This window comes from Kogia breviceps, chromosome 1 (genome assembly GCF_026419965.1).
Source record: "Kogia breviceps isolate mKogBre1 chromosome 1, mKogBre1 haplotype 1, whole genome shotgun sequence".
Lineage (NCBI taxonomy): Eukaryota > Metazoa > Chordata > Mammalia > Artiodactyla > Physeteridae > Kogia > Kogia breviceps.
Window position 1 is genome coordinate 149,150,784 of NC_081310.1, and position 26,432 is coordinate 149,177,215.

At 38.8% G+C, this 26,432-nt stretch overlaps 1 protein-coding gene across 3 annotated transcripts in view; it reads right to left on the minus strand.

Moving 5' to 3' along the window:
- PATJ (PATJ crumbs cell polarity complex component) overlaps positions 1-26,432 on the minus strand; it is a 353,889-nt gene that overhangs the window by 9,623 nt on the left and 317,834 nt on the right. For 2 of the 3 annotated variants that reach the window (XM_067006873.1, XM_067006872.1), the window contains exons 39-42: positions 23,178-23,289; positions 22,399-22,436; positions 19,178-19,300; positions 18,325-18,429 (exon numbers count right to left, since the gene is read on the minus strand). In XM_067006873.1, the coding sequence (XP_066862974.1) occupies positions 18,325-18,429; positions 19,178-19,300; positions 22,399-22,436; positions 23,178-23,289 (378 nt within the window). Of the gene's footprint in view, positions 1-18,324; positions 18,430-19,177; positions 19,301-22,398; positions 22,437-23,177; positions 23,293-26,432 lie in introns of all 3 variants that reach the window. The other variant, XM_059083193.2, reaches the window with a different exon arrangement.

A 26,432-nucleotide genomic window follows, 5' to 3' on the forward strand; every position in this document is an offset into this window, starting at 1 on the left:
AGTTTTACTTAATCTATCTACAGAATTTGACATAATGGATTATTCTTTCTCAAACTATTTTCTTCATTTGGCTTCTATGACACTACACTTTACTAGTTTCCTTTCCACCTTCTGGCCATGTTTTTCATAGCTCCCAAAACTCTATCAGAGTGCCACAGGGCTCACTCCTGGAGCTTCTTATCTTTCCATCTCAACATCCCCTTAGTTATCTCACCTCATACCACTTTATGAATTTAAATATCATCTATGTAATGATAATTCCTGAATCTGTCTCTCCAGCACCACCTCTTACTTAACTCCAGACCTACACACCCAACCACCAATTTGACATCCCTAATGGGATGCCCAGCAGGTATCTCAAATCTAACCTGTCCAGCACTGAGCCGCTCCCCCGCCCCTCCTCTGCTCCCTAGCCTTCCTCATCTCAGGTAATGCAACTTCATTCTTCCAGTCTCAGCAAACACCTCGGTGTCATCCTTGATGACTCTTCCTTTCACAATCCACTTTCAATCCTCATAAAATTCAACTGGTCTTTCTAAAAAATCATCTCTTTCTCTCTCTCTCTCTCTCTCTCTCTCTTTTTTTTTTTTTTTTTTTTTTTCCTATTCTTTGGCCGTGCCATGCGGCATGAAGGATCTTAGTTCCCCAACCAGGGATCAAAACCATGCCCCCTGCAGTGGAAGTGCGGTGTCTTAAACACTGGACCTCCAGGGAAGTCTCTATAAAATCATCTCTTGCTTGGAGTTTTACAAAAGCCTCCTTACTCATCTCCCTGCTTCAGCCCCTCCCCCACTCAGTCTATAACAGCTAGAATGTTCCTCTTAAAATACAGAAGATTATTTCACTCCTCTGCTTAAAACCATCCAAGGGAAATCTGGAGTCCCCTGGATCACATGCTGAAGTTCTTAGATGGTCTGTAAGGTCATCTGTAGGTGATATGCCCAGTTATGTCTCCACTTTCGTCTTCAAACATTCTCCCCTGTGTTCACCCTGCTCTAGCCATGCTGGCCCCTGGCTGTTCCTCTAACATGCCAGAGACATCTCCACCTTGGTGCTTTGTGAGTGCTGTGCATTCTGCCTGGAATGTTCTGCCCCCAGCTCCTTCACTTCCCTCAGGTCTTTACTCTGAAGTCACCCTCCTTGGCCACCCTAACTAAAAGTCCCACACCAACACCCCAGCCCAACATTTTATATTGTTTAAAAAGAAACAACAGACCCCTAGCACAAAAACAGATGCATAGATCAATGGAACAGAATAGAGAAACCAGAAATAAACCCACACACTTATGGTCAATTAATCTATGACAAAGGAGGTAAAAATACACAATGGGGAAGAGGCAGTGTCTTCAATAAGTGATGCTGTGAAAACTGGACAAGAACATGTAAAAGAATGAAATTAGAACATTTTTTTCACACCACATACAAAAATAAACTCAGAATGAATTAAAGACGCTAAATGCAAGACTGGAAACCATAAAACTCCTAGAAGAAAACATAAGCAGTACACTCATTGACATAAGTCTTAAGCAATATTTTTTGGAATCTGTCTCCTCAGGCAAGGGAAACAAAAAGCAAAAATAAACAAATGGGAAGTAATTTAAAAGTTTTTGCACAGTGAAGGAAACCATCAACAAAATGAAAAAACAACCTACTGAATGAGATATCACCTCACACCTGTCAGACTGGCTATTGTTAAAAAGACCACAAATAATAAATTGGTAAGTATGTGGAGAAAAGGGAACCCTAGTACACTGCTGGTTGGAATGTAAACTGGTGCAGCCATAATGGAAAACAGTACAGAACAACACAAGTGTCCATCAACAGATGAATGGATAAAGAAGGTGTGGTGTCTATATACAGTGGAATATTACTCAGCCATAAAAAGGAATTTGCCATTTGCAACAACATGGATGGAACTGGAGGGAATTATGCTGAGTGGAATAAGTCAGACAGAGAAAAACAAATACTGTATGTTTTCACTTATATGTGGAATCTAAAAAATAAAGTAAATGAATGGATATAACAAAACAGAAAGAGACTCATAGATACAGAGAACAAACTAGTGGCTATCAGTGGGGAGGGGGAAGTGGGGAGGGGCAAGATAGGGGAAGGGGATTAAGAAGTACATGCTACTGGGTACAAAATAAATAAGATACAAGGATGTAATGTACAGCACAGGGAATACAGCCAATATTATATAATAACTTTAAATGGAGTATAATCTATAAAAATATTGAAGTACTATGTTGTACACCTGAAACTAATATAACATTGTAAATCAACTATACTTTAATTAAAAAATTAATTAAGAAAAAAAGAAAAGAAACAGGCCCCAAATAGTCATGTATGCTAAGCCCTACTAGGACTTAACACCTAACCTAATGATACTGTGGCTTGAGTTTCAGTTTCTTCATCTGTTAAAGAGGAATCATAAATAGCCTGCCTTGTCTGCTTATCCTGGAGTTGTCTTCCACCTCAACTACTTATCAGAGATTCTTTCTCAAGAACTCCTGGTCTACCCCTGCTTCTGATTAACAGTTCTTCCAGATAATAGCACTCAAGTACAGAGCGAAGTGACTTAGCTTGACAACAGTACAAGACCTTGATTTGATTGCAGTTTCAGAATAAGCCAACAGAGGGCATGACTGCCTGAATAGTTAAGCTTAGTTGCATCTATTAATAGAGTATTTAGACAAGGAAAGCCACAGGCTGGCCCTGGCCCTAGCCCTGGCTGGATCAGAACACATTTTGGGTGAAGCATCCTATTCTGGGGGAAAACATTTCTATCCATAAGTTTTAGGATCTTCTGGAAATACTATACTATAAAGAATGAACAAATTGGGGGAATATTTAGGATAAACAACAAAAAAGAAAATGATAGACTCTCCTCTGCACTTACCACCAGTTTCTGTTTTTTTTCCCCCTCCTCAACAGCAAATGTAGTGGAGGAGTTGTCTTTGCATGTGACCTATGTAATCCTACCTACTCTCAGACTACAACATTTTCAAAACCCCACTCCATTCCAGTTTCCATCCCTGTTGCCAGACCCAGACTTCCATGACCCACACTATCCAGCTTTCCTCCTGCCGCTTCCATCTCTGCTATTCTACTCACCCCTCGTGGCTCAGTCCTGGCCCACTTCCCACTTGCACACTCAGGGTCTAGGTCACACCATACACATTCCCACAGCTTTAAATTCCAACAACGTGCCTACAATTCCCAGCTTAGTCTGTTATAGCCAATTGCCAACTCAACATCTGCATTTTAATATTTCAAAGCCTAATTAACACAACCGAATCCAAGTTCTTGATCCAACAACCAAATCCCTTCTATTCATTTTCCCTCTAGGTTTCCTCTTCTTAATAGATGGCACCTCCAGCTGCCTAATTAGAAACCCACTAGATAATGTTGAAAATACCCAATTGTTGGCTGGTGACTGTCTAGCTGGAAAGGTACTAAAATGCTAACCTAACTGATGCTTATTCTGAATAATCTACCACCAAATCCTCTGGACTCTACCTCCAATATACTTCTCAAGTTTGTTTCCTTTTCATCTCTCTGGTGACCATCCTAATTCAATCAATCATCATCAGCTGCCTTTTACCTGGAATCCCCACTCACCCTCTTCTAATCTCTCTTCCACATAATAGCCAGTTATCTTTTTAAATATAAAATGGATAATGGCCCTCCCCTGCTTAAAACCTTTCAGTGGTCCTTCTTTGTACCTGGAATAAAATTAAGACTCCCTAACTATACACACAAATGTCCTTCCTAGCCTACCCCTCTAATCCCATTTATATCTTCCACTCCACCTGACATTCCACAGTTCTTTCTGCATGGAGTCCCGCCCCCTCCCCTCCACCAAACCAGTTGGCCTGGCATCAGCTTAAAGGTCACTTCCATTATACAAGCCTTCTTTGACTACCCATGTTTAAATTAATTTCCCCGTTTCCCTTTCCGTAGCGCTCTAAGTATTCCTTACAAATCGTCATGATACATATTTGTGTGACTGTTAGCTGTCTTTCCCACCCAATCACAGGATTCATGAGGATATGGACAGCTTCTCAATGGGAAGGTACCAGGCACACAACTGCTTAATAAGCATTTGTGGAATGAATAAATGAATGTACTTAAAACCTTCCTAAGGAATAGGGCGTACAGGGTTCAATATTCTGAATTTCCATGGAACAGAGTGAGATTGATAGAGGATACAAGGAGATTGGTTCTGGGTCTTTTTAAGAAGAAAAAATCTAATAACTAAGGCAGTTACAGAATGGAATGGCTCAACTTGTTAGGACATGAGCCCCTCACAAAGCAGAGACTCAGAGACAAAACTCTACCGATTTGGGATATGGTGAGGGGGGATTCCTATACTTGGTGGGAATCTGGACATGTACTCTCAGCTGTCCATGAACCAGACCATCTGTTATGGGGCTGAGGAAGAAAGTCAGTAAAATATTACTTTTTCTAAGATACCTTCAAAAGCCAAGACTTGATGGCAACCTGCTCCTTTCTTTACTGGCTCATTTATTCAACATATAACAGCACCATGATACTGAATATAAACTGAGCACTTCCTCTGTGCTAAGCACTGTTCTGAGTCCCTACAGACATAGGTACCTTAATTATTCCCATATTACAGACAGAGGAACCTGGAGCAGAGAGGTTAAGTAACTTTCTCAAGGTCAACTAAGGACTGAAGGCTGGATTCAAACCCATGCCATTTTACTCTAGAATCCTGTGCTCTTTTTCTTTCTTCTTTTTTTGGAACCCTGTGCTCTTAATTGAATTCAATGTGAGGCAAATCGCCTAGTGAGAGGGTACAGACCTGGTCTTGGACCCTCACACCTAGAGATCTGCTTCACCCTGCATATAAAGAAGTACAGTCTAGACATGGAGCTGGGAAGAAAGAGGGGCAGAGAGTCAAACAAGCAGCTGCAAGTAGAGCTGATCTTCATGGCTGTGCTTGGCAACAGGCGGGAAAAAAGCACCCCTCCCCACAGTACTACAAGGAGAGGGGTTGCGAGGTAGGAGATATACACCCCATGGATGTTCTAGGAAGAAAGCTTTTGAACTTTAATAAACTTTCAAGAGTCCATATAAACTGTAAAACCAAAGCCACAGTTCTATTTGGGTAAAAATTAAATTTCTTTATCTAGCTAGAAAATGTAAAAACACTAATGTAGTACCACCTTACGGAAAAACTCATATCCCTCTAAAATCTGAAGGCCTCTAGCTCACCCCCAACTCTGAAATAGGGTGGGCCTCTCAATAACGGACAATATTAAAACCAAGGATCCCTGAGCTCCTGCCTATTTTGTAGGAGTGGAATACAAATGGCGGATGGGAAACTGTGAAGCATTTTCACTGATAGTTCGGTTTTTTGCAGGGAAGCAAGGAGACAAACCCATCACCCCCAGGGTAATTCTACAGCCCCAAGGCATTTGCACCAACCTTCTTAGTCTCAGAGTTGACTGGCCTTCCTAGGCATGACTTGTGAAAGGGGATAATCCGATCTTGGAAGGGCATGTTCAGTTGGATACAAGTTGGAGCAGACAGAGCTGTGGTCTAGGAGTCTTGGTTCAGCCCCGCGTCTGAAGTGCTCTTTGTCCAGCAATACTGGGGACTAGGCTTGGAGGTGAGGCTGGGAGGGGTCTATTTCTGTGTCTGAGGAAGGGGGAAGGCAAAAAGCTAATGGGAAGTTTGGTCACTTTTTTTTTTTTTTTTTTTTTTTTTTTTGGCGGTACACAGGCCTCTCACTGTTGTGGCCCCTCCCGCTGCGGAGCACAGGCTCCGGACGCGCAGGCTCAGCGGCCACGGCTCACGGGCCCAGCCGCTCCACGGCATGTGGGATCTTCCCGGACCGGGGCACGAACCCGCGTCCCCTGCATCGGCAGGCGGACTCTCAACCACTGCGCCACCAGGGAAGCCCTGGTCACTTTTTTTTAAAGTAAATTTTGAACTACTGGGTGCAAACTTCTGTGGTAGCTTCTGAGGACATGGGTGGGAACAGAGGAAACCCAGGGAGAGCAAATGTGTTCCCGCTCTCCCACAAGCAGGCTTGCCATTGCTGTCACCTAACAGGGGAGGCAGATATGGATGTCATTCTAAATGGAGAGGGGAGGGACAGACAGGGATACATGGGGAAGGCAGACAGCCTTCGACGTCCTGAGGTGACGGTACTAAGGTCTGTGCAACTTGAAAGAGCCATGGTGTCTGGAGTCCTTCCACCCGGCTAGGACCAGCTCCATCTCATGAGATCCACAGCCTATGGTCTGGCTTTATTACATCACTCAGATCAGCAGCCCTTCCTCTCATGCCTCATACCCAGGGCCTGGAGGCAGCAGATGCTGCGCCTTGCCTCCCAATCACCCTTCAAAATCATTAACCTGGTTCAAAAGCTGTGTAAGTCTATGTTCCTCCTCACTGTTGCACACAGTACTGAGACGGAAATCCCGAGAGGTTCTTTAAGGTGGAGAACTAGATATGGAACTGCTGGGTGAGGGGGACGCATGCAGTAAATTAACAGCTTCCTGAGCTGCCACGTGATCCATCAGTTTAGACTCACCAGACGCTCAATGAAAGTACTTTGTTTTCTCCTATCTCCCCAACCTTGTTATGATCAAACATTTAATAAGGGCCTACCTGAGCAGATGCAGGCTGCTGACCCAAAGAAGAAGGAGGGGGAGACCTCTTCCCCTGAGGAGGAGGAGACTTGTGAAATGAAAGAAGAGAAGGAGTGAAGTACTCCACTCCAGGGCGAGACTTGTGAAAAGAAGGATGGGAAAGAAGCCTTATCCTTTAAGCCTAAGGAACAAGAGACCTTTGAATCCCTGGAAGAAGACGAACCAATAAGCATGTTTTCCCCTCCAAGTGAATTTTCCCCTCCCTCCGTGCTTCCCCTCCAACTGCACCGACCCCTCATCACTCCAAATGAATTTCCCCCTCCCAGAGGGTTTCCCCTTCAATATTTAATTCCTTAAATTTTGTCTTCTCCTTGGAAAGGTTTCTGTTCTGATATGCTCTCTCGTGCCTTGGCTCCTTGTGGCATTTAATAATTTATGTTAAAAGCAAAACTAAATTCAATCAGACTTGTATGTTCTATAATAGAACCATGTATATTTGGTAAATTTTCTAATTGAGTAATAAAGCACAGGTCTTTATTGCACGGACCCTAGGATGAATACCTTTCCTTAAAAATAGGTTTGGGGAATTATGTTTTGAAGAATTGAGAAGTCAAAATATTTTCCAGGTAAGTAGGACATTACAGTGCATAAAAGCTTGAGCTCCTTGCTTAGAACTTTCCTGACTTGCTGGTCTTGCAAAGGAATGAGATTAGCCTTTAGATTTGTTAGGACTCAAATCTTGTAGTACAAAATACAAACTCAGCACTCACATCCAGCCTGCATCCTAAATCCATAGTGTAGATATGCTGGAAACAGACAGGAAGACTGTCATGTTAAGGTGACCCCTGAGAAAGTTGGCATCTTAAGATGAGGGCACATTACAGAACAATCAATAAAAGCTTGCTTTGTCCCATGCCTGGCATTTGGTGTAACTTAATGAACTAGAAAGCATATCTGATTAAAGTTTTTATTTAGAATCTAGGGACACTGATTCTAGTGACATCAGAATATATTGATTTTAATTATCTGTTTTCAAACTATAATGGTCTGAAGTGTCAAATGTTTTAAGTTTGGAGTGAAGTAAGAAGAAGCAAAGTGACCTAGTCACATCACCATCTAGTGGCGCACACCTCAAATGCCACCTGGAAAACAACCACACTACTAGGATTTTAAAAGGAATTTTAGCATCCTCTGACTTCAAGACTATGTTATTATAATGAGAGTAATAAAGTATCACTTATTTAATGCTTAACATTTTCAATCCACTATTTTTCTTAAATGTTACACCTCATTTAACCCTCACGGCAACCTTGAAAGAAAGAAGGCGTGATCCAGTTTCCTACAGGAAATTTAAGAGTTAAAAGGATTCAAGATGCACAACTTTTGGACACTAAAGCCTTCATGTCCTATAGAACTTACCCCAGGTCTTCACTTCAACTTTCAGACCTTTACCTCTTGATCCTTTTCCTGAAGCTTATCACCCTCTTTCTGGCATCACTTGGCTTTCTACCCATCATGAACCCTCACAGATCATCTGGTCTTATCCCTGGCTGCATAATAAATCACCTAGAAAGCTTTAAAATATCCCACTGTTCAGGCCACATCCCAGACCAATTAATTCCATGGTGTGAGACCCAGGAACTGATACTAGAGTCAGTGATTTTACTGGGCAACCAAGGTTAAGAACTACTCACATGTACCTTTACAGAGAGGGGATACAGGTGGGGTGAGACAGGTATTCCAGGCATAGAGAACAGCATGTGCAAACCTTTGTTCATCCCTAAAGAATGCACTACTCCAGTGGGTCTCAGGTTGCTCTCTAACTAACAGCATCAGCACCACCTGGCAGATTGTGATAAATGGAAATTCCTGGATCCACCCCAGTCCTACACAATAAGAAGCTCTGGGGGTGGGAACCAGCAGTGTGTCTGTTTAACGACCCCTCCAGATAGTTCTGGAACATGCTGAGGTTTGAGAAGCACTTCTCTCAAATGTCAAAATATTTTCTTTACTCATTCTTAGAAAATGAACATCCTAGAAGGAAAGCCATCTGACTCAAACTCCCCTGAAAAACTTCTTATCCTCTTTTTCAGAGGTAACAACATCTCCATCTTTTTCTCTATGTCCCTTGCTCCCAACTACTCCTTTGCTCTCTACTGACTTGCCACAAACTTTAAAGAGAGAAATCAATTCTTTTAAAGATTGCCAGCGGGACTTCCCCAGCGGTGCAGGGGGTGCAGGTTCGATCCCTGGTCAGGGAGCTAAGACCCCACATGCCCCAAGGCCAAAAAACTAAAAAACACAGAACAGAAGCAATATTGTAAAAAATTCAATAAAGACTTTAAAAAGGGTCAACATAAAACAAAATCTAAAACAAAGATTGCCAGAGATTTATCTGTCAGCTCTAATGACTTTCTCACAGTTTTATTTACTTCTGCCTCATTCATAAGTGTGCTTTTTAAAAAAATTATTTCAATATCCCCAACTGTTTAATCTCTACATATAGTTTGGTTTGAGGTAGTTCTTTTACAAATTTCTATAAATTTATTTTTTAAAATTTTATTTATTTTTTCATACAGCAGGCTCTTATTAGTCATCCATTTTATCCACATCAGTGTATACATGTCAATCCCAATCGCCCAATTCATCACACCACTGTCCCCACCCCCGCCGCTTTCCCCCCTTGGTGTCCATACGTTTGTTCTCTACATCTGTGTCTCAATTTCTGCCCTGCAAACCGGTTCATCTGTACCATTTTTCTAGGTTCCACATATATGTGTTAAGATACTATATTTGTTTTTCTCTTTCTGACTTACTTCACTCTGTATGACAGTCTCTACATCCATCCACGTCTCAACAAATGACCCAATTTTTTCCCTTTTTATGGCTGAGTAATATTCCATTATATATATGTACCACATCTTCTTTATCCACTCATCTCTCGATGGGCATTTAGGTTGCTTCCATGACCTGGCTATTGTAAATAGTGCTGCAATGAACATTGGGGTGCATGTGTCTTTTTGAATTATGGTTTTCTCTGGGCATATGCCCAATAGTGGGATGGCTGGGTCATATGGTAGTTCTATTTTTAGTTTTTTAAGGAACCTCCATACTGTTCTCCATAGTGGCTGTATCAATTTACATTCCCATCAACATTGCAAGAGGGTTCCCTTTTCTTCACACCCTCTCCAGCATTAGTTGTTTGTAGATTTTCTAATGATGCCCATTCTAACTGGTGTGAGGTGATACCTCATTGTAGTTTTGATTTGCATTTCTCTAATAATTAGTGATGTCGAGCAGCTTTTCATGTGCTTCTTGGCCATCTGTATGTCTTCTTTTGGAGAAATGTCTATTTAGGTCTTCTGCCCATATTTGGATTGGGTTGTTTGTTTTTTAAATATTGAGCTGCATGAGCTGTTTATATATTTTGGAGATTAATCCTTTGTCCATTGATTCATTTGAAAATATTTTCTCCCATTCTGAGGGTTGTCTTTTCATCTTGTTTATGGTTTCCTTTGCTGTGCAAAAGCTTTTAAGTTTCATTAGGTCCCATTTGTTTATTTTTGTTTTTATTTCCATTCTTCTAGGAGGTGGATCAAAAAAGACCTTGCTGTGATTTACGTCAAAGAGTGTTCTTCCTATGTATTCCTCTAAGACTTTAATAGTGTCTGGCCTTACATTTTGGTTTTTAATCCATTTTGAGTTTATTTTTGTGTATGGTGATAGGGAGTGTTCTAATTCCATTCTTTTACATGTAGCTGTACAGTTTTCCCAGCACCACTTATTGAAGAGACTGTCTTTTCTCCACTGCATACCCTTGCCTCCTTTGTCATAGATGAGTTGACCATAGGTGCATGGGTTTATCTCTGGGCTTTCTATCTTGTTTCATTGATCTATGTTTCTGTTTTTGTGCCAGTACCATACTGTCTTGATTATTGTAGCTTTGTAGTATAGTCTGAAGTCAGGGAGTCTGATTCCTCCAGTTCCATTTTTTTCCCTCAAGACTGCTTTGGCTATTTGGGGTCTTTTGTGTCTCCATACAAATTTTAAGATTTTTTGTTCTAGTTCTGTAAAAAGTGCCATTGGTAATTTGACAGGGATTGCATTGAATCTGCAGATTACTTTGGGTAGTACAGTCATTTTCACAATATTGTTTCTTCCAATCCAAGAACATGGTATATCTCTCCATCTGTTGGTATCATCTTTAATTTCTTTCATTAGTGTCTTATAGTTTTCTGCATACAGGTCTTTTGTCTCCCTAGGTAGGTTTATTCCTAGATATTTTATTCTTTTTGTTGCAATGGTAAATGGGAGTGTTTTCTTAATTTCTCTTTCAGATTTTTCACCATTAGTGTACAAGAATGCAAGAGATTTCTGTGCATTAATTTTGTATCCTTCAATTTTACCAAATTCATTGATTAGCTCTAATAGTTTTCTGGTAGCATCTTTAGGATTCTCTATGTATAGTATCATGTCATCTGCAAACAGTGACAGTTTGACTTCTTCTTTTCCAATATGTATTCCTTTTATTTCTTTTTCTTCTCTGATTACCATGGCTAGGACTTCCAAATCTATTTTGAATAATAGTGGTGAGAGTGGACATCCTTGTCTTGTTCCTGATCTTAGAGGAAATGGTTTCAGTTTTTCACTATTGAGAATGATGTTTGCTGTGGGTTTGTCATATATGGCCTTTATTATGTTGAGGTAGGTTCCCTCTATGCCCACCTTCTGGAGAGTTTTTATCATAAATGAGTGTTGAATTTTGTCAAAAGCTTTTTCTGCATCTATTGAGATGATCATATGGTTTTTCTTCTTCAATTTGTTAATATGGTGTATCATTGATTGACTTGCATATATTGAAGAATCCTTGCATCCCTGGGATAAATCCCACTTGAACATGGTGTATGATTCTTTTAATGCATTGTTGGATTCTGTTTGCTAGTATTTTGTTGAGGATTTTTGCATCTATATTCATCAGTGATATTGGTCTGTAATTTTCTTTTTTTGTAGTATCTTTGTCTGGTTTTGGTATCAGGGTGATGGTGGCCTCATAGAATGAGTTTGGGAGTGTTCCTTCCTCTGCAATTTTTTGGAAGTTTGAGAAAGATGGGTGTTAGCTCTTCTCTAAATGTTTGATAGAATTCACCTGTGGACATCTGGTCCTGGACGTTTGTTTGTTGGAAGATTTTTAATCACAGTTTCAATTTCATTACTTGTGATTGGTCTGTTCATAGTTTCTATTTTTTCCTGGCTCAGTCTTGGAAGGTTATACCTTTCTAAGAATTTGTCCATTTCTTCCAGGTTGTCCATTTTATTGGCATAGAGTTGCTTGTAGTAGTCTCTTAGGATGCTTTGTATTTCTGCGGTGTCTGTTGCAACTTCTCCTTTTTCATTTCTAATTTTATTGATTTGAGTATTCTCCCCCTTTTTCTTGATGAGTCTGACTAATGGTTTATCAATTTTGTTTATCTTCTCAAAGAACCAGCTTTTATCTTTGCTATTGTTTTCTTTGTTTCTATTTATATCTGCTCTGATCTTTATGATTTCTTTCCTTCTGCTAACTTTGGGTTCTGTTTGTTCCTCTTTCTCTAGTTCCTTTAGGTATAAGGTTAGATTGTTTGAGATTTTTCTTGTTTCCTGAGGTAAACTTGTATAGCTATAAAGTTCCCTCTTAGAATGGCTTATGCTGCAACCCAAAGGTTTGGATCGTCGTGTTTTCATTGTCAATTGTCTCTAAGTATTTTTTTATTTCCTTTTTGATTTCTTCAGTGATCTCTTGGTTATTTAGTAATGTATTGTTTACCCTCCATGTGTTTGTGTTTTTACTTTTTTTTCCCCTGTGGTTGATTTCTAATCTCATAGCATTGTGGTCAGAAAAGATGCTTGATACGATTTCAATTTTCTTAAATTTACTGAGGCTTGATTTGTGACCCAAGATGTGATCTATCCTGCAGAATGTTCCGTGCGCACTTGAGAAGAAAGTGTAATCTTCTGTTTTTGGATGGAATGTCCTATAAATATCAATTAAATCTATCTAGTCTATTATGTCATTTAATGCTTCTGTTTCCTTATTTATTCTTATTTTGGATGATCTGTCCATTGGTGTGAGGTGGTTAAAGTCCTCCACTATTATTGTGTTACTGTTGATTTCCTCTTTTATAGCTGTTAGCAGTTGCCTTATGTATTGAGGTGCTCCTATGTTCGTTGCATATATATTTATAATTGTTATATCTTCTTCTTGGATTGATCCCTTGATCATTATGTACTGTCCTTCCTTGTCCCTTATAACATTATTTATTTTATAGTCTATTTTATCTGATATGAGTATTGCTACTCCAGCTTTCTCTTGATTTCCATTTGCATGGAATACCTTTTTCCATCCCCTCACTTTCAGTCTGTATGTGTCCCTAGGCTGAAGTGGGTCTCTTGTACAGCATATATATGGGTCTTGTTTTTGTATCCATTCAGTGAGCCTGTGTCTTTTGGTTGGAGCATTTAATCCTTTCACTTTTAAGGTAATTATCAATATGTATATTCCTGTTACCATTTTCTTAATTGTTTTGGGTTTGTTTTTGTAGGTCATTTTCTTCTCTTGTGTTTCCCACTTAGAGAAGTTCCTTTAGCATTCATTGTAAAGCTGGTTTGGTGGTGCTGAATTCTCTCAGCTTTCGCTTGTCTGTAAAGCTTTTGATTTCTCCATCGAATCTGAATGAGATCCGTGCAGGGTCGAGTAATCTTGGTTGTAGGTTCTTCCCTTTCATCACTTTAAGTATATCATGCCACTCCCTTCTGGCTTGTAGAGTTTCTGCTGAGAAATCAGCTGTTAACCTTATGGGAGTTCCCTTGTATGTTATTTTTCCCTTGCTGCTTTCAATAATTTTTCTTTGTCTTTAATTTTTACCAATTTGATTACTCTGTGTCTTGGTGTGTTTCTCCTTGGGTTTATCCTGTATGGGACTCGCTGTGCTTCCTGGACTTGGGTGGCTATTTCCTTTCCTATGTTAGGGAAGTTTTTGACTATAATCTGCTCAAATATTTTCTCGGGTCCTTTCTCTCTCTCTTCTCCTTCTGGGACCCCTTATAATGTGAATGTTGTTGCATTTAATGTTGTCTGAGAGGTCTGTCTTCATTTCTTTTCATTCTTCTTTCTTTATTCTGTTCCACAGCAGTGAATTCCACCATTCTGTCTTCCAGGTCACTTATCCGTTCTGCCTCAGTTATTCTGCTATTGATTCCTTCTAGTGTAGTTTTCATTTCAGTTATTGTATTGTTCATCCCTGTTTGTTTGTTCTTTAATTCTTCTAGTTAAACATTGTTAAACATTTCTTGCATCTTCTCGATCTTTGCCTCCATTCTTTTTCCAAGGTCCTGGATCATCTTCACTATCATTATTCTGCATTCTTTTTCTGGAAGGTTGCCTATTTCCACTTCATTTAGTTGTTTTTCTGGGGTTTTATCTTGTTCCTTCATCTGGTACATTGCCCTCTGCCTTTTCATCTTGTGTATCTTTCTGTGAATGTAGTTTTTGTTCCACTGGCTGCAGGATTGTAGTTCTTCTTGCTTCTGCTCAAGTGTGCTATTCTTAAAATTCTTTTCTCCTTTAGGGTCTAGTACCTGTATTCTTAACTCCTGGTTTTTTTCTATTATATTTTCCTAGTATATTTCCTTTTGTGTTCACATGATTAAAAATTAAGTATTACAGTACATGATAAAAAAAATTCAACACTCTCATTCCCTAGATACACAGTGAACATTTCTCTTTTCAATTCTAGAGGTATAAGCTAAATAATACACTTTATAAGACTATTTTGAAATTTATCATCTTGATGACATCAATAGACTCCCTATTCCAACAGATGAAAATTTAGCTTGCCAAAATCTTACGCTTAACTTTTATATTTGTAAGTTCTACTTCTTTCTTATGTTTCTTTAGATATACTTAAACCTTTGTAGTTTTAATGATTTCCAAAACTCTTATTTCAACTTTAAAGATTTAACTCTCTTATATTTTCCTCTCCAAGAACACATCTCAAACTCTCATGCTACTAATATTTCATGCATCATGATGTTTCATTCTATCAGTTTTATTATGACTTATGTTTATATAAATGTTATTCATACTGAGCCAACTACTATACTAGGATTACATTTTTCTCTCTCTCTTTTTTTGCTATAAGTTTATTGTCCTCAAGGTCAATAATGATCTTATTTTGTTTAATTTGTATATACTTATCACGAATTTAGCCCCAAACTTTCTAACTTAATTGGATCTTGAACCTCCAATTCAGTTAAATGTACAAGGTAATCTATCTGTTCCTCTTTTTTCCCTTTAATTCTGAGGCATTTCTCTTAGAGCCCTCTTCTCCTGCTCCGATTTGGATAAGTTGTTCTCTCTGCCTGCTGCACAGCTGTCTTTGGACTTCCATGTTCCTTAGCATTGGATGCACCTGCTTCCCTCTCTCTTACTTTTCTCTTTTGTTGGAGTATATCCTAAAGTAATTTTCTCAGAAATATATTGCTGAAAAAGAGTCAGGTGACATTTGAATCTCTTATTCTTTTGTAAGTAGCTTATACTTTTCTCTTTGAAAGTTTTAGAATGTAGTATACAGGTATTCTTCTTTTATTTATTTTGCTCACTGATTAATGGACCTTAAGTTAAATTTATTTCATTTCTTTTTTATTTTTCTGTTTTTCTTTTTTAAACTCCTGGTTGTTGGATATTGGACCTCATGAATTAATCCTGTGTCTTATTTTTTCTCTTCCATTTTCAAAAGAGGGTGCACAAGAGAAGTCACTGTTTTCTCTATATTATCTTGAACATGACACATCTCTCTCTCATAACCAGCAGTTGGGTCCTCTTACATCAGGTTTTTTGTGTTCTGGAGGGTGTCCCCAAGGACCTCCAAACTACATTGTAGACAGACACTTAGTTAATCTCCTTGACTTCAGACTCTCTTCTCCTCTCTCCACAGTTGCTGCTGAACCCAAGCCTTGATCCTCTCTCTTTGTCTCCACTGTTTACATGCATTTATTCAACCAATATCTATGAAGTATAATGTGCCAGGCAGTGGGGATGTCGACCCCAAGAAGCCTCAGATGGCTTTATTTATCCCATTTCCAGCACTGAAGTCTACCCTAGTATTGGCAGTCCATTTCCTCTGCCTGCTGGATATCTCCACCTGGATGCCTCAAAATACAATGTTCTCTCCCAACATGCCCTTCCTATATTCCCTGGTTTAGTTAGTGCTGCCTCCATCCACATTCTACATTCTAGAATGTTTGGATCCAGAACAAGCCCCACAAGTTCATTTAGTGACAAAAATCCCTGATGTGTTCTTTTTATCTTCTATATTGTTAAAGAAAGAGGTAAAAACAAACAAAATTTTCTAGAAGAGAGTCTGGGTTACCTGATTTTGTCCAAAAAAGGTTTTATGGTAGTTCATAGACAAAAGCACTAAACCAGGCAAACTATCAGACTACAGAAGCAAATATAGTTGAGAACGTTTGAAATGACCCCTATACCCAAAGCAATCCCCACTGACCAATCTATAATTGACAGTAAGAAACCATCAGACTTTAAGGGCAGAAATATCTACTTCCTTACTATACCTAGCAATAGCAATTTAAACTATGGGGAGAAGCTTCCAGAAGTTGTCTCCTCCACTCTCTTCCCCTTCTGCACCCTCCAGTCCACTGACCCAGACCTAATCTTCCCTGTGCCATCAGCACTTGCTGACCACTTTCCATGTGCACCGACAATAAGTCTTTTCCACGTCATCAGACACAATTATCTGACCTTCTCTACTACTCTGACAATGGGCTGGCTCACCTGATAATAAAAATGATTACCTACTGACAAGTCAGCTGTGATAATTGTATTGCTGGTACCATTCCATGCACATTGTTTTAATTAAAGTGAATACGACTATGCAACTGAAAGGCGTCTGTTGCAGGGCATAAGAATTTCCTGAGTTCTGTGTTTAAAGCCTTTGAGAGCACATGTGCTCCATACCCAGAGTTGTGTAGATCACAACTGTCAAAATCCCAAAGGATTCCAATAAGTTTTTAACAGCACCTGTTACAAAATAACACCACCAACTAATGTGATTAACACAAGAGAACATTCTGAAACCAAAAGTCATTTTCTTAAAATGCAGAAATAGGAAAAATAAGGAATCCCTTCAAAAGTATGTTGATAGTGGCAAATTTGGCTGAATGAAGGGTTAATTCTTCATGGGAGAGCATGAGTTCATTTCCACTTAAAGTACTTTAAGTCATGTTACACTTTTACACCATGTCTTCTCATTTCTTTGTGAAGAAGGTGGAGCTGAACAAATTATATTGGTATATAAAAACGTTAATAATATTAGATTCTGCTACGGGAAACACTTTTTTTTTTTCTTGACATAGTTATCATTTGATAACTTCCTGGTAAAATTCTGTATAACTAATGGGCCACAGCTCTGCGATCGAAGAGTTGCACTTGTATGGCCTCTAGGGGTCAGCATAACTCGAAGGAAGAGCAAGGGCTGCAAACAAGAAAAAGCAAGGATTTGCAGTGCAGGTTCTGAGGATGATGGAGCAGTGGAAGGTGGAATGAGAGGTAACCCCTGAGGATGAGGACAAAGGAAGTCGACTCTACAGCCAGTCCACACAGCGTTCCTGTTTGTGTTCAACAGAAACTTGAGGACCCAGATCATTGAATAATATGTTGCCTATCACGTAAACTCCCTTGAAACCACTGGCAGTACTTTACAATTCCCTTCCTACATACTGAAAGCCACTGCCTTTTTCTTAAATGTCTGTTTCGGCACTTTGGACTTAGACGTTTGAGATGTGAGAGTTAAGCACCACAAATTGGTCCTCCCCAAAGTAATGGTTTTTCAATTTGAACTGATTATTTAAAGGCTAGAATGATTGGAGGGGCTGGCTTGCCCTTTCTCTGAGATACGAAATGGTGGATTTTATTCTTTTTACCTATAAACCATTTAATACTACCCCTGCAGAAGTATGGTGATTATAATCATACATTTTGCGGGGAACTCATTAACAAAATTTGCTGCCAGTACGCTGCTTCTCACTCACTACACGATATCAATCTCAGAGATATTCAAAGTGCTGAAATCGAAGGAGGGGTGATTAACAGCACACCTCGTTTTTACTTCCTGGTGTATTTCCCTGTGCCTCTGGACAATACTCTTGGGGACCACCGCTGAAATATGATTGTCTGCCTTAGTTGATGACTACTATGTGGTGAGCATTTAGCAGTGTTGGCAATCATTTATGCTACAGGAGAAAAAGCATTGTGACTTTTCCCTTCCTTTAAAAGGAGTGGAAGAAACAGCACTTGGGCAGTTCAGACACAGTTTTGGGGCATAAGAAAAGAAACCATTTTCTATTCCTTGCAAACTTTGATTTACAAAAGAACGCCAGAAGCTAAAAGCCTTGTTGATTTATCATGTGAAGCAAAGGGTAATTTTTCTCCCCTTGTTATGCTTTCATATAATCATGTTCACTGCCTGTATGGGTGGCATTAAAGAATTTCTGAATACAAATAATAATTTCTTGCTTTCAACCTTCATAATTCACATCGGCAGGCACCCTGCTGGGCGGTGATGCCTCCTGCCAGTGACGCTCAATCTTTTTTGCACACCACTTATCTGCCTCTCGCAGCTGCGAGTTCCATTGATCGCAATACCTGCAGGATAATGCGCCCGTAGGCGTTCTTCAGCAGATTAACCACATCCACATGAGACAGCCCATCCAAAGGTTGCCCATTAATGCTGACAATCCGATCTCCAACCTGGAGGTACAAAAGTGGGAGAAAAATCACTATCATTAAGAAAAATTAAATTTGAGAAGAATGCTTAAAATTCTTTGTAAGTCATATTTCCCATTTGTGGCTATTGTGAAGATTCTGTGTCTCTATTGTGTATGCATGTTCCAGAAGCATGAGGAATTTTTATGGCTTTCCCCAAATACAGACTGATCAGAGAAACAAGAAAGGGGTCAGATTTGATTATTAAAAGGCCCGGCAGGCCACTTTTGTACCTGGGTAATGGTAGTGTTGCATATATCCATTTGCCAGTAATAGTGGGGTGTACAAATTACCTGTTCAATAAAGCTCTATTGAGGAAGCAAAATGTTTTCTGCTTTATTTTTTCTACCTTAGTTAAGATTAAGGAGCGATGGGGGAAAAAAAATTCATAAGGATGTTGATTCTTTTGGTGGAAGGAAGAGTCTAAGGTCAAATCTCTCAGGTGAAAATCAATTTTGGGTGGAATGAGGTGCTAAAAATGATATGGGAGGCTTTGCAAATGATCTGCAATTTCTTCTTTCATTGAGAAGTTTTGACACAAATGATACTATTTTTATATGTTCAGGGACATAATGAATTTCAGGTATAAACTTTCTCCAATGCATTTTGCCCTCAGTGTGGGTCTCTGATAGCTGCTGGAATTCCAGTTTTAAACACAGTGCCCCTGGCTGCCACATCTTCTCCCACCCACCGCATCACATGCTGAGAGCACTTCACCATCCCCTTTGTTTACTTTAAGCTTCTGTGTACGTGCTGCCACACCGCTGGCCTGAATCATGGCAATAAATATTGGGATATCTCCTAAGGGACTTCCTTTTCCTCCAGCAATACTGATTCCAAGGGCATCGCTGAGCTCCTAAAAAACGAAGGAAAACAAGGCTTATATGTTTAACAAAGAGCCACAACCTGACTGTCCCCAGATAGCTGTTGAATAAAATCCCTCCGTGAGGCAGGAGGTTAGGGTAACATAGGAGTTAACCATAGCGCCTTTGAAGTCAGAAAGACCAGTGTTTCAGCTCTTAATTAGCTGGAGTACTTAATTAGCTGGGGTTGCTAAAGAAGTTCCTTAACCTCTTAGAGCTTCCATCCCTACTCATAAAGTGGGAAGAAAACCACCTACCTCACAGTGTTGATCTGAGGATTAGATGAGGTGATATAGTGCAGTCCTGGCCCACAGAAAGGGCTCAGTAAAAGGCAACAGGAGGAGTAAAAACAAACAAAAAAAACAACGAAAAACAACCCTATGCTACTGCTCAGTTTAGTGGCCAATTTTGATGCAGACTTGGCAAGTATGTCCTCATATGGTGTTTACAATTAAATTACTGCACATCTCATGCTCTTCTGGGTGTGAACAAACACACTTGGCTCTGAAAGAGCTGCAGGACTGTGCTAGAACAAAGGATCTTTGAGGACACCCACTGTAGTGACTACAGAGTTTGGAGGGAGAAGTAACATGCGACCGAAAATGTTCTCTGAGATTATGAGATGAGGCAGTTTGTTTCCTCCAACCCTGGTGAAGAGATTCTGGCCTTTGTGCAGGTTTCCCCCACATTTATATCCCAGGGTTAACATTTTAAAAATCACGAAAAGAATAAATGACAAGTTCCAGTTTCAGCATGGTGGCATACACACTCTATAGCATCTTTCTCCTACTGATGAAAATGAAGACCTCTTGTCAAAATTTAAAGTACAACTACCTGAGACTTCTGAAAAGTAAAGAAACTCAAAGAAATTGTGGTGGAGAGCCAAAACTTGGAGAAACGACAGCAGAGGGTGTATCTCCCAGTTGTTTTCCTGGCAGCTTTGTCCTGAAGACAAGACCCAGTCAAGGAGCTGTAAAGGTGGGGCAAACTGCTAAAACTTTGATGTTAACTCCCATCTTTCTGGTCACAGGAACCAGGAAAAGGAGCCCTGATGGCTGGAGAATGAAGGAAGAAAACTAGAGTAGAGAGAGTCGGAGAAGGGGATCCTGTCCCTCTGTGAGTGAAGCCACAGAATTCTCAGGCTCAGTCTAAGCCACGCACATGAGGGACAGACCCACACTCGGGAACTGAACTGAGTTTTGAACCACCACTTACAAAAGGTGACATAACTTGCAGTCTGAGCCTAAATGGGTGGATGCCTGCAAAAACATAAACACCAGCATTCTTCAGAGTCTACACAGCGTAACATTCACCAGGGCTGGGAAAAACCCCTAAGTTACTCAACATGCAAAGAACCAGTAAAATGTGATCGATTTCTTGTTAAGTTTTTTCAAATATGCAGGACAGTTTAAAGCCAAGATGATACCATTGTCTGGTAGGGTTCTCAATTTATGTAGATGGAAACATATGACAACAATGACATAAATGTTAGGGGAGTGGTTGCAGAAAGGGGACCTACAGGGTTGCAAGGCTTCTGCAGTTTTATCTGATCACTTAAAAATATACACAGGTTAGTGTGTTTCAATTTGACCTAGATAAAGTTGGACAAAGGAAAAAGAACAAAATGACAACAACTTTAATATTCTGTTTTCCAAAGTGTTTGTGTCTAGCTTCTGTTTTCTGAATGCATCAATAGTAAAACCCTACACGCAAATGGTAAGATGCGTTTCATTATGAAGTTTCTTCTCGGACCATATGTGGGAGAACAGGGTGGGTAGAAGCAGGCCTTTTTATAAAAGCCTGTAAAAACAAGCAACTGAAATGACTATGGAAACATAAAATGATATGTTATAAATCTTGGAATGAGGAGAAATTTATGGAATAATTTGGCTTTGTTCAAATCCATTGTGATGTTTCCTTAATTTATCCATAATTATGCACATGTTGGTACATTAAACTTCCCCATCCGAGGAACATTTGAGTTGCCACTCTGGTGGAAAGATACTGGCAACAAATAAGGCAGATTTAGTCAAAGCTGTAGTTAATAATAATGAATTCCTGGACATTCATGATGAACTAGGTACTATGCTAAGTATACTGTATGCATTACACCTCATTTAATCCACACAACAAGATTTACCTTGTGAGGTAAGGGTTATCACCCCCAATCTACAGATAAGCAAATTGAGGTTAAGTAACTTGACAAAGGTCACAGAGCTAATAAATGGCAGTGTCTTTAAACACAACTATAACTGAGTCCAGAGAACTAAGTTAAGCTGGATATCACTTTACTGAAGTTGATCCATGATTACAACAAGGTCATAATTTTTTTCACTATTTCTTGAAGCCCAAATTTAATGGTGGTAAGAATAAGCAAAATAAAACTGCTTGCCGATATTCTGGATATCACACAGGAGTCTGAAAAATCGCACAGGATTATCAGGAGTCTGAAAATCAGGATTTGACAACTTTATGAACTGAAATGCATTTTACACAATCTTCTCAGGAGGGCAATTTGGCATTATATATAAAAGCCTTTCAACAAGTGTGGGTTTTGACTCAACAATTGCATGTCTAAGAGTTAATCCTAAAGAAATCACCCATGATATGAGCCAAAAAGAAAGTACAAAGACATTTTGCTATAAAAGATGGCGAAAGTTGAGAAATATGCTAATTGTTTAATAAGAGGACATTGGTTAAGAAAAATTACAGCACATTCATAGAAGGGAATACTACATAACTGACAAAAATCATACCATCTGCTGTCAAAAAATAGTTATTCACACAGCTAAAAGTCCATGCTTTAAAGTAAAAAAGACAAGCTACAAGAGTATGTCTTATATGATACCATTTTTTGTTTTTTAAAACTTAAACACAGTGCGCAAAATGAAGTGAATGTGGTGCACCAAAAAGTTCACAGTGGTCATGTATGTGCTTTACTGTATTTTCCTAAGACTGCTTGTGTTACATAGATCATATATTGCCTTCAGTAACTTAAAAGAACACACTAACAATCCAATATACTGTATTGAGGGAAAGATGTACATATTATGCAACACAAATTAGAAAAAAAGCAAAATAACTAACTTACCCTGATTATCTCAATGGTCCTTAGTCCCACATCTGCGCCTATGAAGAAACAACAAATTAGCTTTTTAAAAGAGACAACATATTTAGGATATAATATTGTCCCATGAAAATGGTATCATTTTCTAGGTCTTTCAGGAGGGAATACTGAGGCAAGCAGGCATTATACCCTTTCTCAAAATTCAAACTGGCGACCATCAATCAGGGGCTATGTCCTCTATTTTAAACAAGTCCTCTCTGTTTGAGACAGATGTGGTCATAATCGTTTGGTCTGACAAAAGCTGATGGCCTGTAGCAGCCGCTGCCTGGAATATGGTGATTAAATGACTTGAAGGATGAGCCATTTTTGTTTCACTGAACATTTTTCTGCCTTAATCAAAGATAACCTTACCCAAGGAAAGGCTTAAAAAGATACCTTCCCCACCTCACCCATGATGGGATATGCACTTCTGACCTTCCCCGAGGGACCTGTAATTTTTAAACTTTCTCTTTGGAAATGGTTTTACTTTATGAAGTACTTTAGATTTCTGCTTTTCTCTTTTTCATGTGTAAAGTTAAAGGCACATTCCAAAAATGAATCTCTATGGCTTTCCTTCCTTTAGAACAGGCCTTTCAGAAAGCTTGGGGCTTATGTGGCCATGTTCAAAGATTTAAAAATATTTTTGCTGTACACCTGAAACTAACACAACATTGTAAATCAACTATACTCCAATAAAAATTAAAAAAAATTTTTTTTAATTGGGTAACAGGATCGTTTTGCTGAGGGTATATCTCAAGTAATACCTGAGTTTTTTGGGGAAAGATCCAAAGCTCTTTGTGTGCTGACCAGGTTTTGCAGGCTGGTGATAACAGGAGCAAGGGAAGGATGAAGGTTGCTGTGTGTGCTGTGCTGACTCTGCTGAAAAGGAAACTCAGTGGTCAGTTTTAGAAATTCATACTTATTATTACTATTTTACTTACTGAAGTAACCATAACCATGTAATAGAAAATTCTGTGGAGGCCAGCAAACAAAAATTACTCACACTCTCTCTCTTATCACCCTAAACAATCCCATTTAACATTTGCTCCACTGTTTTCTCCATTATATGTGCTTTTATATGTGGTTTCAATCATCAAGGTAGAAAACGTGCAGTAATTTCAGCTTTTTGTGCTCCACATGAAATCAGAAACATTTTCCTAGCCTGTTACACAGTGTTTACATATGATCAGTTAATGTCACTAAGTGTCATTTGGGACTACAGGTAACATTTATTTTCTTTTTATCTAAATTACTCATCTATTTTGCTAAAACAAATATAATAAAATCTAGATTTATAGAAACTTGATCAAAGAGAACCCTCAACTGTAAGAAAAAGCAGTAAATATCAGGGGAATATATTATTTTAGGAATATTAAAATTTTTTTTCCTCAAAGATTTTCCTAGAGTTGGTAATAATTCAGCTCAATCTGCTATACCTCCATTACTGTCATTTAAAAATAAATCTAACATTTATTTAAATAAATTTAGATAATGTATAGTCATGTTTGGCTAGTGGTTATTCAATGAAAATCATATGCAATGAAAATCATATGCACAGTGAAGGATCTTTCCAATGCAGAAAACAATGACACCACTAATGAATAAAGAATTTTTTCTACCGAAGTCTCACGTTTATGCTTAAACTGCCTCAAAATTTTGAGGTAAACCTAAGACCATAATTACCTGACAAATTATAATTTGATCCATTTCCTTAGTATGATGAATTTAATATTTTAACATTCTTTAAATATGAAAAATTTCAAATATACAGAAAAGTTGAATGATGCAGTAGACACACCACCTAGATTCCACAATTAATATTTTACTATACATTTTTTGTTACATATCTATTCATCACTCAATTTGCCTTTAAAAAAATTCACTTCAGAATAAGTTACAGACATCAGTACACTTCACAGTGGATATATATATAAAGGAGTGTTTTTATATTTTTCCTGAAAGGATATGATTTAAATCAATGGTGCTATAATAGATAACTACTCAGAAATGAGGAAGTACAGCATATTATAACCTTTGCCTAAACAAAATCTCAGAACATTGTGTTTGTCAAGGCCTTTAGAAATATGAACTTTGCCTGGCAGTGCTCCCTCAGTTATCTGAAGAAAAGATTTCTCAAGTGTTTTTACCATTATACATTTTCCTCTGCAGAGTAAAGATACTCTTTCCTGGTTGGTAGGAAAACACATTTTTAAAAAAGAGGCTTGGTAGCCCCATGGCTAGAAGATCTCTCTTAATGAACCCACTTTCTCTAGGCCAAGTCAACGAGTTAAAATTCTCCTAGACCCTCAAAAGGAGGCATCTGTCTCCCTATCTTATAAATGCCCAGAAGTAAATCTGTGCTCCTAGAGAGTCCTGACTGCTTTAAGAAGGTTTGGAGGGTAAATGTTTGGGAATGGGTTCCTCTTTTTCTCCATCTGGGTCATGGGCTGATATTCAATTTCTGAAGATGGAGGAAACTTCCTTTTCACAGCCTGCTACAAGCCTTCTTCTTCCCATTAGCTACATATCAGTACAGACTCTCATATCATCTAGGTCATAATTTTAAGGACAAAGTAAGGATAAAATATATTTCTGCTTTGCTTAAAATTGAATTAAACTTCTACCCTCTGAAATAAAAATTCTGTGCAAAGAGGTTAAAGAAAAGTATTTGATACTTCGTCCCAGGTTTCTGAAATATGACAGCTCACATTTACATAACAGATAAATGGTCATGGTGGGTTTTTGACCTTTAATAATAGAGCCTCTAAATGTGTTAGTTTTGTATTTAACCTGAGTATAAACTTTATTCATCACTAAGGTGCACATATACATTCCTCAAGGACAGAAATCCAGTTCTACCTACCACCTCACCTGTCAGTCCAAAATTTTCTTAAAACACTGGAATTCCTTGTACCCCTTTGTGCCTTTGCCTATGCTACACCCTTTGTCTGGGATACCTTTTCTCTCTTTTCACTCTATCAAACTCCTTTTGGAGTGAGACCCAATTGAACCCCTTCTGTGTTGCCCTCCCATACTCTCCAGGAAGAAAAGTTTCATCTCCAGCATTGTTCATTCTTCATTCTAACCCCTATGTACAATAGGGCTTCAATGAAATCACTCAAGTTGAACCTTCCATTAAGGAAGAAGTTGAGACAACTATTTTGCATCTCAAGTTCCCACTTTTGATACAAGTCTAGTCAGAGTCCTCACCAACTACTGACCTCTAGAATCCTACTGCACCACTGTCTCTTCGTACACATGATATTTGCTGCCCATTACATAAACCAGAAATGCAAAAAAAAAAAAAAAAAGTTCCAAACTTAACATGATGTTTATTGGGTTTGATTGCTCTGATGATTATCTAAAATAAGCCAGTTAATCTGTGGTCCTATCTGAACAATGTTGTTTTTTTCTTCACTCATTTTCTAACACCAATGAGGCAAAAGGGGCAGCTAACTTAATTCCAGAAGCACCTGTGTGCTAACCATAAAATCAGAACATCATCTAAACAAAGGCCTTGGAGAGGCTTTAAGGAAATTAGGAAGGAGACCAAAAGTCATGCTTTTTAACCTCAAAACAAAGGCCCATCTAATAACCCACAAAAGGGACTGGGGGTCACATGTAAGTTTCTACAGTTTCATTAAGTCCCAAATTTAACATATCATCTACCGTCTTGATTTTGTCAGCCATTACAATGAAAAAAAAAAATACAGTGAAATATACTTTGTTGAAAAAAAAGTGGCACTTACATCAGCCTTGCAAATAAACATGAGATGTTTGCTAACCCACAAAATATCACCCACTAAGGCCTCCCTCTCACAGGAGAAACCACCCCCCCTTTGCTCTCCCAGGAATATACCATTAATTGCTCTCAGCATGTGTGAGTGGCTATTCACAAGTTAACTTTATAGCAATATTTAATTGAATGAATAGAACAATGTTGTGCTAATGAGGGTCAAATTGCCACCAGATGTTACTTCTTTCTTTTTTAAATAAACACAGCTGTGTACATGCAATGC